Source organism: Corvus moneduloides, chromosome 2 (genome assembly GCF_009650955.1).
Source record: "Corvus moneduloides isolate bCorMon1 chromosome 2, bCorMon1.pri, whole genome shotgun sequence".
In the NCBI taxonomy this organism is placed as follows: domain Eukaryota; kingdom Metazoa; phylum Chordata; class Aves; order Passeriformes; family Corvidae; genus Corvus; species Corvus moneduloides.
Genome location: NC_045477.1, coordinates 93,261,552 through 93,276,073, shown reverse-complemented (window position 1 = coordinate 93,276,073; position 14,522 = coordinate 93,261,552). Strand labels below are relative to the sequence as shown.

The 14,522-nt window shown below is 38.9% G+C and overlaps 1 protein-coding gene across 2 annotated transcripts in view; it reads left to right on the top strand.

Annotated features, from left to right (window-relative positions):
- RFX8 (RFX family member 8, lacking RFX DNA binding domain) overlaps positions 1 to 13,059 on the top strand; it is a 32,474-nt gene extending 19,415 nt beyond the window's left edge. For both annotated transcript variants that reach the window (XM_032100381.1, XM_032100380.1), the window contains exons 12-16: positions 1,887 to 2,043; positions 3,575 to 3,669; positions 4,820 to 4,934; positions 8,621 to 8,908; positions 12,715 to 13,059. In XM_032100381.1, coding sequence (XP_031956272.1) covers positions 1,887 to 2,043; positions 3,575 to 3,669; positions 4,820 to 4,934; positions 8,621 to 8,908; positions 12,715 to 12,761 — 702 coding nt within the window. In that variant the 3' untranslated portion in view covers positions 12,762 to 13,059. The remainder of the gene's footprint in view (positions 1 to 1,886; positions 2,044 to 3,574; positions 3,670 to 4,819; positions 4,935 to 8,620; positions 8,909 to 12,714) is intronic.
- The last annotated feature ends 1,463 nt before the right edge of the window (positions 13,060 to 14,522 follow it).

The following is a 14,522-nucleotide window of genomic DNA, read 5'->3' as shown; positions in this document are numbered from 1 at the left end:
AAAGAGTTTCACTGTACTTGACATTTTGGGGTAGTGAGTTCCAACGTTTAATTATTTGTTCTATCTTTCTTTTTTTATTTTAAAATTTCTGTGCTTCCTGCAATTCTTCCCACAAACCTCCATCACATTCTTCCTCTGTTATTTTTCTCTGAAGGTGAAGTTTATCTCCTCTTCTCACACAGGAGTAATTTGATATTTCTAATCAATCTTCTCAGTTTTCTGTCTAAAATGCATCAGGAATTTCTACTAGAGACTGATGGTCAGAGCAGGCAAGAGTGCTCCTGATGAGAAGTGCTACAGAGGCACTGTGCAGCTGCAGCCTCTGAGCAGTGTAAACACACCATCCCTTGTAGAGTACTTCACAATAATTTAGCCATCTGGTAAGAAAGTAGGAACAATTTTGGCAGGGTCAGCATTCAAAAGAAAAAAAAAGTAACTTTCCCACCATGTGTAGATAAAGCAGGCTGACAGCTGCTACTACCTGGACATGCAGAAATAATTAGAGCACAAAAAGGTGCAAATTCCCTGCGAGAAAAGAATGTGAATATGATGTTTGTCATTTCCTGTGGCTGATTCCTGCCTCTGGTAAGCTGGATTTGAGTGTTGAGAGGGCTGGCTCTCAGTCATTTTAGAGAATCATGTTTAGTATGGTGAAATCCAATGGGTAAAGGGACCAGTCTAGTGTTGGGGCATGGAGTCAGGTACTAGCAGCCTACTGAAGATGCTGCCCTGGTAGTTCCCAGGCTTTGGGCTGTGTATTCTTGTTGCAGGCTCTTTTTATGTCACTGGAAACACCAAATAAGAAGAATGCCTTTGTCTTTAACTTAGACGAAGGAGATTGCTGAGTGAGAATTAGATTTGGTTTGGTATTTCAAAACAGTTAGCAGAGAGATGAAAAATAGCTATATTGGTAATTTTTGCAAAGAAATGGTCAGCTGCATTTGTTGCTGCTTGTGGGGTCATGTTAAGCACCTGGTGAATGAGATTTGTTAAAACATTTATGAATCCTGAAGTTTTTCAAAATTTTAGAAAACCTACTTTTCCTCTGAAAAGCCCAACTGGACAAGGATTATTCACAGAAAAGCCCAAAGTCCAAAAAAGGCTTTAGGATCTTACTGATTTCAGTGTGGAAATGAGAGACTAAATGTATTTGTTAACAAAATTTAATGGATTCAGATTTTGTTTCCTTGACTGTTTTCATCATTTCATCAAGAATCTTAAGGAATATTGTGTGATATTAGCAACTAATTTTAAAAAGTGAAGAGACGATGATAAATACTAGTCTGAAAATTGTTTGCAATAGCTATGTGAGTAATACTTTTTGGGACAAATATGAAGACATTCATTCACTAATGACTCATAAGCAGATAAATGGGATAAAATAGCAACTAATATTGTTTTAACTAATACCATATTTCTAATGTTAATTTTACTCTCTCGAAGGTTTTAGCAACTTGATAAAACTTGCCTTTGAATTAAATTGCAACATGAATTAAGGACAGATAACACTGAGGGAAAGCCATCCCTGTTACACCATTCCATGCTTTGGACAAAATACCATTATTTAGTGTAATTATAATAACTCTAGGCAAAGCCAATTGCCCAGGCAATTGCCCAGATAATTCAAGTATGTTAACCTCGTCTGCTCCATCACAGATGACATAGAGCGTCATTGAAAAGAATGTCTCCCAGAACAAAAACTCTCTTGAAGACAACTTCAGATTTATCTCCTTTGATCCTATACCCCCCCCAACATCCAGTTTGGAGACTGGTCATATGAAGTCTTGTACTGAATAAGGGAAGCTTTCCTTTTTCAATTCCCTTATTTGGCTGAGTTAAGGGTTTGAGAAAATGAAAGGCATTTACTGTTTTTTTATTCTCTACAGACAGTGAGGGCACTCTTGAAAAACAACAGCACAGTCACTGTTCTGAGATCAGGCTTGCATGCCATCTTCAATGAGAAATCTCTGGATGTGACTAAAGACCTCTTTCAAGAGAAGTTTAGGAATCCAAAGAAGCGGCAGAAAAACATACAATTAAAATGTAATTAATTTCTGCTATTTATTGTCTTTTCTCTTAAGCACTTGCTTGTCATTGTTAAACGTCCAGCATTTCCTCTTGTTTATTTATGACATCTGCCCTACCGGGAATCACTGTCTTCCTGTAACCTGAAGGGCTAGAAAAGAGCCAATAAAATTGAGACTGGAGCATGGGATATTATCCTCCTAACTTTAAAGGTTAAGAATTAAAGGCTTTTGGTTCTGACTTTCTTAAAGCTTTTTGTGACATCAGGAGTGGGGTCTGTGTTACTGAATTATGTATCTCCTAGAAGAAGGTTGACAAGGGATATTTTTTTATTGTTTCTTTTGACAGAAAAGATGTTTTCAATCATTGCGTTTTCCTGTTTTTAGTTGAAGCACACAAAATCATTTATTGTGGCTGGATTTTAAAACACCGTATGCTGAACTGGACAAAACCTTTTAGTGTTCGTGTCCTTTTGCTGTATTGCGACCTGTGGGATCAATGTTGTGCTGTAAACAGCAAAATACACAGTTTGTATGCAGCCGTGACATAATGCATTTGACACCCTAATGAAAAGGAATAGAAAAATAATGGCAACATAATTTTTAGATTAATGGTCTGCCATTTAAAATATTAGCAAGAGATGGGCAAGTTGGACTAGGCTGTGCACAGAACTAACAGGGGGAGCCTCAGCTCTTTCTTCCAGGTCCATCATCAACTCACGCACTGACAAGGGATTTGTCACACACTTTCTGTGACTGCTTTCAGTAGGAGTAATAACTTGCCTGCTTCACAGAACCATCAGGGGAACCATTTCAATAATATGTGTACATACTAAAACCAAAACCACTGCATAGAACACTTCTTACATTTTTCCGTTGTATTATCAATGTTCTTAGTCTTTTCGAGGTGGATTTGTTGCATTCTCTGTTTTCATTGCTTTTCCAAACTGTCATTTATAATAAGAAAGGTTTCACAGAATTTATCCATATGCTTTCTTGAAGGAAGATGTTTCAATTAGAAGGGTATAAATTCAGGGAGGTGCACTTTACCTTTTGGCATTGGGTGGTAGTTGCCAGACTTTTGCAGGAACAATTGCACTGATATGTGGCAACATTATCCATATTTCTGTTGGTCTACAGAATATTCTGCATTTTCTGTTATTGTTTTAAAATTTTTTTTCCCTTCAACAAACAGACCAAGGTTATTTTTTTTTCCTCAACCACATAAAATCTCAGATAAGTAAGTTAGCATTGCCTATAACCAAATTTCAGCTTTTTCATTGGAACTGCTTTTTCTTGCCACCTTTGCCATCATGATTAGGTCAGCCCAGTCACACTGGAAATGAACATAAACATGAATTCTGACTGATTTCAAAGTAGGGTACTATTCCTCACTAAAGAAATGGTATATTAATCAAAATGCTAGAAGCAGATGTCTTAATCTATTTTAAGGTAAAGATAAAAAAAAAAAAAAAAGCTTAAAATTGCAGAAAAAACCCAAAAGGCAAACCAATCAATTCAAGTAATGATCTCCCTTCTGTATTTCACAGGTTTGAAAAACTTCATTTCTTCACTCACATCTTCCACAGATATTCGGGATCTCCTGAGCTGTTTGTCTTCAGATCTCCAGACTTTTGTTATTAAGGTATAAAATTAATCATTTCTGAATACAAAGACCGATCACATCACTTATCCTGATACATCCTGACTGTCACTAGTCTGCAGGAGCTACATTGCACACTAGCAACCTGACCAGACTGCAGATTTGCATAAATACAATTTATGCATGCTGTGGAAAAAGGGAGAATTAATTGGCATACAAAAATTCCATCTGTGCAAACAACTACAAGCATATTTCTGTGCATAGATCCACTCAAGTGGTTTCAGTATCTGCTCTCATTTCATAGGCACATTATCACAGCCCCTGATAAACCAAAATTCCTAAGTAATATGTTGATATAAATGAAGAGAGCACTTCATGGCTCCTTACATCCTCAATTCACCAAACTTGACTTTTAGCAAGTACCAAGAATTTCTACTACGAAGTCTCTAGCTCTTGTGAAAGATTCAAGTATGACCATCCTCACACATGCACCTTTCAATAGATTACCAACTCTACCGCCCCTCTACCTTCACTGATTCACAGTTTGTGTCACCGTGTTGGTACTGCTGCATTTGGTTGGTTGCCACAACAATTAACTTGGGTTTGGGTGGTACTTAGAGTTTGGGGTTTTTTTCTCCTTTCTGAAGAAGCAGAGTAAACTCTATCTACTTGTCTTAATTATTTACTCTTATTTTTTTCTTTTTAAATGAAGAATAGTACTTTACAATTCTATGATGCCTTCATCTCATATAACCCCCAGCTATCTCATGGGATGGTATAGAGGAGATAGAGCGGGACTTTCCCTGGGAGTCAACAGTTATAGGGCATAAGGCAGTAGACACTAGTTACAGCAAAGAAAATTTCCAATAGATACAAAGAAAAAAAATTACCATTAGAGTAGTTATGCATAGGAAGAGGTTACCTAGAAAGGCTGTGGAATCTTTATCCAGAAGATATTCAGCACTTGGTTGGACAAGGCCTGAACTAAGCTGGCCATGCTTTGGACAAGAGATCGGAATAGATAATATCCAAAGATCTCTTTCAACCTAAGATATTTTAGGATTCTAATAGAAAAAAAGCTTGTTGCTTTTTTCACCTTTGTATGTGGTTTGCACAGGGAAATAGTCTGCCACACAATATGGAATTCTTTTAACCAACTTTATCATAAACCAATTTTTTTCTTTGTCTGCAGCCAAGCAAGAGTAAAGAGGCATTTAAAGAGCAGGCATCAGATTTCATGTTGAAATGGAACCTCCTACTGAGCAATGTAGGCAAGATTCTGACCATCAACAGGACAGACAGTTTTGGTAAATAGGATCTTTGTGACTCTAATTTGATATGCCCCATTTTGACCTGAGATGGCAGAGACAACAGATCCAAAAGAACCTAAAGCGGCCAACGAGAGCTGGTGATGTAGTGACAGGACAACAGGGAATGGCTTTAAACTGAAAAAGAGCATGTATAGATTGGATATTCTGAAGAAATTCTTTGCTATGATGGTGGTGAGGCACTGGAACAGGTCGCCCAGAGAACCTGTAGATGCCCCATCCTTGGAAATGTTTAAGGCCGGGTTGGATGGGGCCTTGAGCAACCTTTGGAAGGTGTATGGCAGGGGGTTGGCACTAGATGGTCTTTAAGGTGCCTTCCAACACGAACCATTCTGTGTTTCTGTGATTCTATGACTTTAACTGACATAAATTCATGCAACATTTAATAGAGTCATCCCTTCTTCCTACTCCTTTCCTTCTATCACCATTCTCCTGATGATGTGGCTAGAAAGGTCAGGGAAATTAAATTATTCGTTTTTGACCAAACCAGTTCCCTGAGCAAAACGCTAGGATGAGCAGGAGCGAGGAGAGTAGGAGCACGCAGCTGTAGATGGCAGGAAAGCCAGGACTCCCTCTTTCGGCAGAAGTTGTAGCTTGTCTGTGGGGAAACAGGGAACAGCAGCCTGAGGTGAGAGCTTCTGCTTTTCCTCCTACGAGAGCTGCACACCACAGCAGAATGGTTTGATGGAGATCTGGGGCCACATATATTCCAAACCATAAACATTCCAGACCTCTCAAGTGATAGCTCCAAGGCCTCCAGATTCTTTCTGTGTAATACGGCCAGAGAAGAGCCACTGCAATAACTAGTTGCCAAAAAGGCAGTTAGTTCCTCTAGAGATATATGCTCCTTTTCCTTATGGCTTACACTGACCTAAGTGCGTGCCTAGCTAGCAGTAAACCTGTCGAAGGTATTAAACTGACTGAAAAATAAGTCGCTTCTTTAGCTGGGTTAGTTTTCTCTCCATTCTAGGGCTCTGAGCTGTCAAACATCAAATCCATCATACACCAGTGCAAGGATGGAGAAGGAAAGGAACTGTGCAGTTGTGTTCCCTCACAAGGCTTGAAGTGATACAAACACACCTTAAACCAGTCCAGTCTCTACCCTAACTGCCTTTCTCTTCACTTGTAACACCTTGCAGAAGTGCAATTTCTGCAGAAATATACCGTCTCCTGTGAGTTGCATCTAATCCCAAACTGTATGAAATGCCTTTTAGATTTTCAAAGGAGCACCTTCATATTTTTAACTCTTCTACTGGATGCAGCTTCATACAAATAGCCAAAGAAAACCTCATTATCTTCTTTGAAATGCCCCTTCAAAACCGTACTTTCATATGTTTGCTATAAATACATAACAAAGGGGTATATTGCCTTTTGTGTTCTTGAGTATTCTTATCCCATTAATGCCTGTGCTTGTGCGTGTATGAACACACCTTTCTTCTTCATCAAGCTGCTACCTTTTGCCTTCTATTTACTTTGTAAACTGTCTGGAGCGGGATCAGAGTTTTGTTCTGTGTCTGCAGGGAACACAGCGTGGTAGGGTCCCTTCTCCATCACCTGCTGCGTCACAGTAATAGTAAAATAATTAGTCCTTTCTCTGCAGAGGAGTTCTGCACAAAACTCTCCAATGTTACATCCAGTATTTTTGGCAATGAATAAATAGAGAATGGATTCCAAGAACTGTACTGGAAGCAAAATGTTTATTGAAATCCCCCATGATAATGAAATCCTTTTCCCACTTTCCATCACAAGAAGAGTTTAAGGAATTGCCTCCCTGTTCTGCGGTTGTGTTGATGGATGGGATACAATGGATGGAGCATATCTCTTGGTCTGCTGAGACTTCATTAAACTAATTACAATTAAATTTTCACCAAATTTATGACATTTTTCCTACTATACTTCAATAACACTAAAACTGAATTTATTCTCAAATATGACAGTTAAAAATATTTTTTAATATTTTGCTGTGATGCTTCAATAATTTGATCATTATTATCTTCTTTCTTTACTCTTAAGATGTTGGGTTATTTGATCTATCAATGTCCCTTTTTTTGCATGTTTCTATTCCTTTAGGATACTGAATTTTAGCAGACAGGCTGAAGCATTGCTGTTAACAAGCCATCTGGTGTAAAAGTTCTGTACTCGGGATCATTGCTTTCCAGAAATTTCTTAAATCTCAGCATTTCTTCAAAATATGAACTATGTAGCATCCACACACAGGAAACACAATTATGTAGGGAAATGTGTGTCATGTTAATGCAGTGTTTCTGCCCCCAAAATAAACTAAATACCAGTAACCAAAATTAATCTGACTTGATCTCTTGCCTTCTAGCTTGCCACATCCAGCACACATAATAGACTGGTATACTTAACCTCTGAATTTAGGACTGATTTTTACCCTTTTCCAGCCCAGCCTCCATCTGAGTGATGCCCAAGTGAGGTTGGAGGAACCCTGCAGTTACCCCTGCTGTAAGGCAGCAGGGAGCAAGTGTGTTACAGCAGTGAGGGATAATGGGACCTCTACAGCTCCTTCAGCTCCGTCTCCTTTCCGGAAAATGTGCCTCTACATATCTCCCTCACAGAGTTTCATGTCAGCTCACACCTCTGTTTCCTTACTGGTCTACCTTCCAAGGCATTCAGGGATGCATTGTCAAGCCATGGGGACTGAGCAGCGAGCTGTGCATTCCTCTTCTGCAAGCAAGTTGCTTCAACCTAGTCCCTGTTGAGAACTGTGTTTCTCTGTATTATCCCAAGGGACAACTGGAGTGGTAGCTTTGGTTTCATGCTTACTCTTAGAGCATATATTGAAAACACCTGTAAGACTGTTAGAAACACTGTTGGACTACTAGTAACAAATCTATATATTTTCAACTCCATCTATAAAAATCCCTTTCCTTGCTCCACAGGTAAACAAGTACTTCCCCCTACTTTCCTATAGTTTAAAGATCCTCAAGAGGATGAACAGCAGAAGCAGCAGCTTCTCACACATATATAACATCAAAAGAGAGTATTTTTCATTTTTAAAGCTCTGTAAACTGTGGTCATTCGTATAAATTGTGATATCTCCTTGTTGATGTACATATAAACTGGTTTGTGGGATGCAGAGGTTATAAATTGCTCAGTGAATTCCTATGCAGATTTATGGTGTGGAAGAAGATCTACTTTTTACTGTAAGGGCTTTCAACCAAAGTATGATTCAAAAGTCAGTGAGTCTCTCTTGGCTTTTATCAGTTATGGTCCAAGCTGCAAGGTGGGCCATTTAATGTCATAGATACAACACATACAGACGTCTGTAGGAGGTTTTGCTTGGGAAGAGGTGGAATGATTTACCTGTCTGAGGGGAGAATGGGGATAATATGTAGTTATTGATAAGCCTTGTAGTAGAAGTGAATGTGGGGGAAGAACTTGAACAGGAAAGTGAATGAACACAACTTTCCTCTCTAGTTAAATAAGGGAAAAAAATTTTGTTTATGTTTAAAAGTTGCGTTGGTGCCTACTTTTCTGGGCTATTTGGATGTACATAATTTAGTAGGTACTGTCTGATGAGTGCTGGTCCATTACTTTGTCTAGCCTATTACTACAATGAAGTCCTTCCAAAAAATAACACATTGTAAAGATAAGCAAATGAAGAGGTTGTGATAATTATCTTTGTTTTTCTTTAAACCTAGGATCCTGGCTTTTGTTGAATATGCTACTTGTTGATTTTGCGGCTCACATTTTCCAGTCCTATATAGAAGAGGAGAAGGAAGAGGGAAATTCCTTGGTTGCAAGGCAAAATGAGGTCCCTCTTCTGTGTATTTATGAGCCCAGCCCTCTCTCAGCTTGTTTTGCAGAGGAAGAACCTCAAGCTAATGCTCAACAGACAGCTCTTGTGATGCAGAACCAGAATAACTTCGGATTAAGCAATGTTTTCCAGAGTTCTGAGTTGTTTGGTGAGCACCTCCACTGTCAGCAAGGTGAAATTAACATTAACTTAAAAGAAAATGGTGGGGAAAAAAGTTATAAATTAGGACCAGTTGGAAGATGTATGGCTGATTGGGGTTTTTTATGCATGTAAAGTACAACTAACGAAATCCAGGTTTGCATGGAGCTGTGTCCAATGTCACTGAAACCTCAAGCCACAAAGCATCGTCTACATCCTGCCCCCACCCCATGATCCTATCAAGGGATTGTAATCTCAACATCACCCACCTCCCCAGCACCACAGGTTCCTGATTCTTTCCTTAGGTTTCCAGCAGACCTCTGGAGCTCCTTCTGATTCCTCAAGTGTTGTCTAAGGAAGAGCAGTGCTGTTCTGGTGGGCTGCAAGCAGGCCATCTGCTAGCTGACAAACAGACTGCATGTATTCATTGATCAAAAAAGAGAGGGCATGGTGTGGTCTTTCCTCACTGTTGGAAGTGCTGAGAGGCTCTCTTCCCTCCACTTATCTGTTACTTTTATCAAAATATATGAAATATCTTCAGAAATAGGAAATCCTCGAGATTTCTCTGCTCCACCAGCTTTTCTTGCAGTCAGTCCACTGCTCCAAACTTACTAGCATAAGGTGTGACATGCAGGTAGAAAACGAGATAGACTCTAAGTCTTCTAGAACACAAGGCTAAAATACAAGAACACACGGGGACATGGATCAAGCCTCTGTGGTTAATGCAAGTGATGAATTAGACATTCAGCTGTTTTCATATTTCTCTTCCATGCAGTAAGAGCACTTGTCTTATATCTCAGAGTACGTGGTGTTTTCCATAAAACTGTGAAAGACAAATGTTAAAGGCACCAAGACTCACAGAGAAAAATTATGTTTTGGGGGTGACACTACTATAGTTATTTTGCTCCCAAGAGGTATTCAGTTTCCATACACTTCCACAGGAGTGGAAATTGACTGTTTTAAAAACATCTTTATTAGTTATAAAGACATTTAGGGGACCCTGATTTTTTTTTCTAATGTAGTTCAGCAAAGAAAATTGGAGGGGAGAAAGCAGGCACACAGGGGGCAAACCAAGAATGATTCGTACATTCAATGGCCATGTTTGACAGATTTTGTTATTTTTCAAATGTGGAATATTGACCCATCCTGCCATACCACCTTTATGTCAAAACGTAAACTGCGCTGGGTGCTGATAATTTGCAGGAGACCTCTAATCACTGATGGTCAGAAACAAGGAAATAAACCTCTAGAAATTTTATTCAATATCTGCCCATTTCCTGTGCTCCTCACTGTGCTGCCTTTTGTATGGCCTATGCCCATTGCAATGGTTTCTGCAGGGGTCATCAGACAAGGACTTGGTCTGTGTAAGTGATGCGCTTATAAATGTGCCTATCAGTTTTGCATTTTTTGTACCTGATCGCAAGAACAGAGCAAGGCTGATTAGAGTGAGGGATGAGGAATCACCCCTTTCAGAATAACAGGGAAAGGGTGTAAAATGTGAAAGGAGAAGTATGAGGACTTAAGGTGTGGAGGAGAGAAGGACACAGCAAATGGTTGAGAAAGTGTAGAAGTTTAGAGATTAAAGAATCCAACAGATGGTGGGTTCTACCAGTCTATGTGCAAGATTCTGACAACTGGGATGAAAAGGAGATTCTAGTAAGCGCCTGTTAAGTTGTGGTTCAAGTGCTTACAGTTTGTGATGGGAGTTGAAAAACTTGAATCTGCAGCTCAAAAGGGCTTCAGGAGCTGTGAGAGAGTGAGTGAGCACTTCTGCCCACTCATCTTCTTCAGATTGGTGATGAAGTAGCTCCCACCTCAACCATTGCAGATTCTTTCTTTTGTATATCAACACTGATGACACAGGTTTCTGAAAAACACAGTTGCCAAAAGCATCTCTATCACTCACTGCTTTGTTTGTATTGTCATCTCTGTAGATCCTCTGACAAGATTCCCACTGCACAAGGATTTTTGTTCTGTGACTTTTGACCACCAAAAATCATCATCATGCTTCCAAGGAGCCATCTGTCCCTGCTCTTGACTAATCCCCTTTTGGCCACAGCCCATTCTGTTGGGTATCTAAACCCTCAGCAGCCATAGCAGCATCCACCAGCCACACTGCTGTTTCCTGGACCACATTTCTGCTGCCTGACATATTGCTCAGGTTTATTTCATAATTTTTGCTTTTAATTCCTTCACCTCAGGCAGGCTTGGCAGCTTTCTGCAACCCAGTGCCTTTCATCAGTTCCCATTCTCCACTCCATCCATGGCCAGCACCACCCAACCTCCATAGCTTTTTAATCTTGTCCCACAAGGCATTTCTATGCCTTCTCTACAGCCTGTTATGCTGTGGAAAAAAAAATCTGTTCATAGCACCTCCACACTCAGCTCTTTGAAATTAGTGCTAACCACTCAGTCTTGCTATGAAACCCTGGAAAAATATGAGGGAGGACTGGTAAAAGAAATCAGAAAAGAATCTCCCAACTTTACCCTGACAGCAGCAGCACCAATATGTGTGGCTTAGCAGATCCCTTCGTGATCTTCTAGTTGTCACCTTCATTCTTCCTCTTCCTTCCCCATCTGTTTCTGGTCTTCCATTCCGAGTTGATGCTGAATATAAATTAGACTTCTCAGCAGAGAGACCATTTTTTTTCCATTTATTTTGAACAGCGCAGTACATTCATGAATGTTATCTTTAAATATATCTTAAATAGTTAATACATAGAGTCAATAAATAGAGTTAATACTCTTGAAGACGGAATACATTCTGAATTGGCGGGATCTCCCAAAGAAAACATTAGTTTTATACAAAAAAATATAGAGGGCAAGGAGCGAGACAGTAGAAGATTTGTACACACCGGCTTAGCGGGGAAGTGTGGCAGATAAAATGCTATAGAGCCAAACACACATAGTATGAACTCAGAATCAATGAAACTGGTGGCAGTAACAGAGATGCTCTGAACAAGCTGTAATCTATTAAAGTGCAGCTCAGAGAGCATTGGCCAGATCTTTATTCCCTATCATGGAGCTTGCAGTTGCTTTCTCTCAGCATGAATAGCATTTTTTCATCTAGAAAATCCCATTCTAGGCTTCTGCTTTTTGTTCACTTGTTACCAAATTAAAATCCTATTAAACTGCACACCTGCAGTGGGTTTATCTTCAGAACACTGTGCTGTAGCTTTTAATCCAATTCCACACCTTCATAACATACAATATACTGCAAATCAGGGCACGAAGAGACTGAAGATATGCTATTCCTAGCTCTGTTGGCAGAGAGCAAATCAAACACTTTGATTTGTTAAAAGGAGAGAAAAAAATAGGACACAGTTAACTACTTGACTTATAGGAATGGTAAGTGTTCATCTGAGTGGTCTGTATAAACCAGGATACAGAGATCAAGTGAAATCATTAACTAAAATGATCCAAAAATGAGAGCAAAATCATGACCCTGATTGAATTCAGTGTCAAAACTTCTGCTGATTTTAAGAAAGCCAGAATTTCAGCATGAAAAAGCAGTCCCCATCAGGAGAGAGACAGGCTGAGACTATTTGTTTTGAAAATGAAGAGAAGGGCTTACAGCTGACACACAGAGTCTGAGAAGAGTGAATGATATATTCAAAGTGGATATGCTCTTCTGTCAGACCTTTGCCATCCTACGATGATCCCCAATGTGTGCTTCCTCTTGTTGGGTTTATTTGATGTAAAATAATGCTGGGTATCTATAAAATACCTCAGGTTCAGCAAGTAAGAATAGAGAAGGTTTTTTTGTTCAATGAAGGGAGAAACAAATGATTTACAATTCCTACAGTCAAAACATTTCCATATTTCTTTTCTAATTTTCAGCACATCCAGGTAATCTAGGAAGAGAAAATTATTATATCATGTACTAAGTTGGATCTTCAAGTTGGAAAGGAAACATTTCCTACTCAAAAAGATGAACTGATATTTCTTTGCCTCCAATAAACAGCAAATCTTCAGAGAAAACCATCCTGACTATAGCATTCTATATGCTACACCATTCTTACTTTTTGATAAAACTTTGAGAAATACTGTTTTCATTCTCTTTAACTTAAGATCTTTTTTTTTGAAAATACTAAATGAAAAACTGGGCTAGCAATACAGTTATTTTAAGCTGTCATGTGATTTGATTTAGACTGCTTGAATAAATCTTCAGAAGATAAAGGTGAACTACTTGTGGTTTGGTTTTATGTATTTCTTGTATTTTCCTGTTGTCAGTAAAGCTGAAGACCTACCTGAGGTAATAATGGTAAATTTATCTGGGAGCTACAGCATAACTGAATGACTCTTTGTTAATGCTGCTTTGTGTCTACGGTGTTTAATTTAAAATTTGTATTTACTGAATATAAAACCTAGCACTAATTCCTGTTTTAAGAAATTCCTGCTTTGTTTCCCATTTCTGCAGGATACAAGATTCAATATCTCACATATAATTCTATTAATTGAAACAAAATAGGCTTTATATAACGTTACTATTTTATTATGTTCAAAACTAGGTTGTTTGAACTTGTTCGGTAAGTAAAGTACAAGCAAAGACATTTATGAAGAGAAACCCTGGCATAAATTCATATAAAATAGTAAATACAAACGATGAGATTTATATCTTGCATGCATCAGATTGTGTGAGGAAATTCCCTGAAACACCGGGGAAATGGGGGGTTTAACTATTTTTGAAGAGCATGCCTGCAGTGAGTTGTCTGTGCCTGGTTGCTATTTCAAGAAGGGACAACTGCTTCGATATTTTAAGACGGGACATATCCTGAGTCAGAGAAAAGCACTTCTCAGGAGCTTGGGAAGCTTTCACTCATTTTGGGCTTGGAAATCTACATTGGTTTTCCGCTTTCATCTCCCTTCTTCTGCCTCAGCTCAAGCACTGAAGCGGGAATCAATTGTCAAAAGTGTGGTATTGCAGTAGACGTCACAGGGCCATGTGCTAAAGGAAAAGGTAGTCATATATTCAATTCTGCAGAGAAGAGTAAGTGTTTGGTGACAAAATTACATTTTCTTAGGAAGTATCTTCACAATCAGAAAAATTGATTTGGGTCTTTAGGCCTATTATACCCATTTCCACTATTCTTCAGGTTTTTATGGTGAAGATGAAAAAAAAAATGGAACAGGGAGTCTAGGAAAAAATATAAGCTAAAAATACTCAGTGTTCTCCATTCCACTTTTATTTATAAGAGTTTAGATTCTACATTAGATATACCTGTTCTCATTGCACAATTAAGCAGAAGTTGTAGCAGTAGACTGATCTTGGAATCTGTTCTTCACAGCTATGAAAAAGATCTGTTAAATGTACCTGAGAACTTTCTGACAGGCAAAGGCTTCTGTGAGATTCATCCCTCCCTGTCTCCTATTGAACCTGTGTTCCTTAAATAATTTGCATGAATGCAGTGGAAGTTAACAAGCATATGTTTTAAAGAATTACAACTTTGCATTGCCACAGTGAAGGGGTCTACTGCCAAGAAAGGAACTGGACGCCCACGTGCCTTTATTAAATTGGGCTACTGATATAAACTCATATACATGCAAATCTTTGCCTAATTACAACCTCGCCTGGAAAACGTTTAATAGCAGCTCCATGTATTTGCATATCAAAACACATCCTTGCGAGCACCAGACTAATGCTGCCT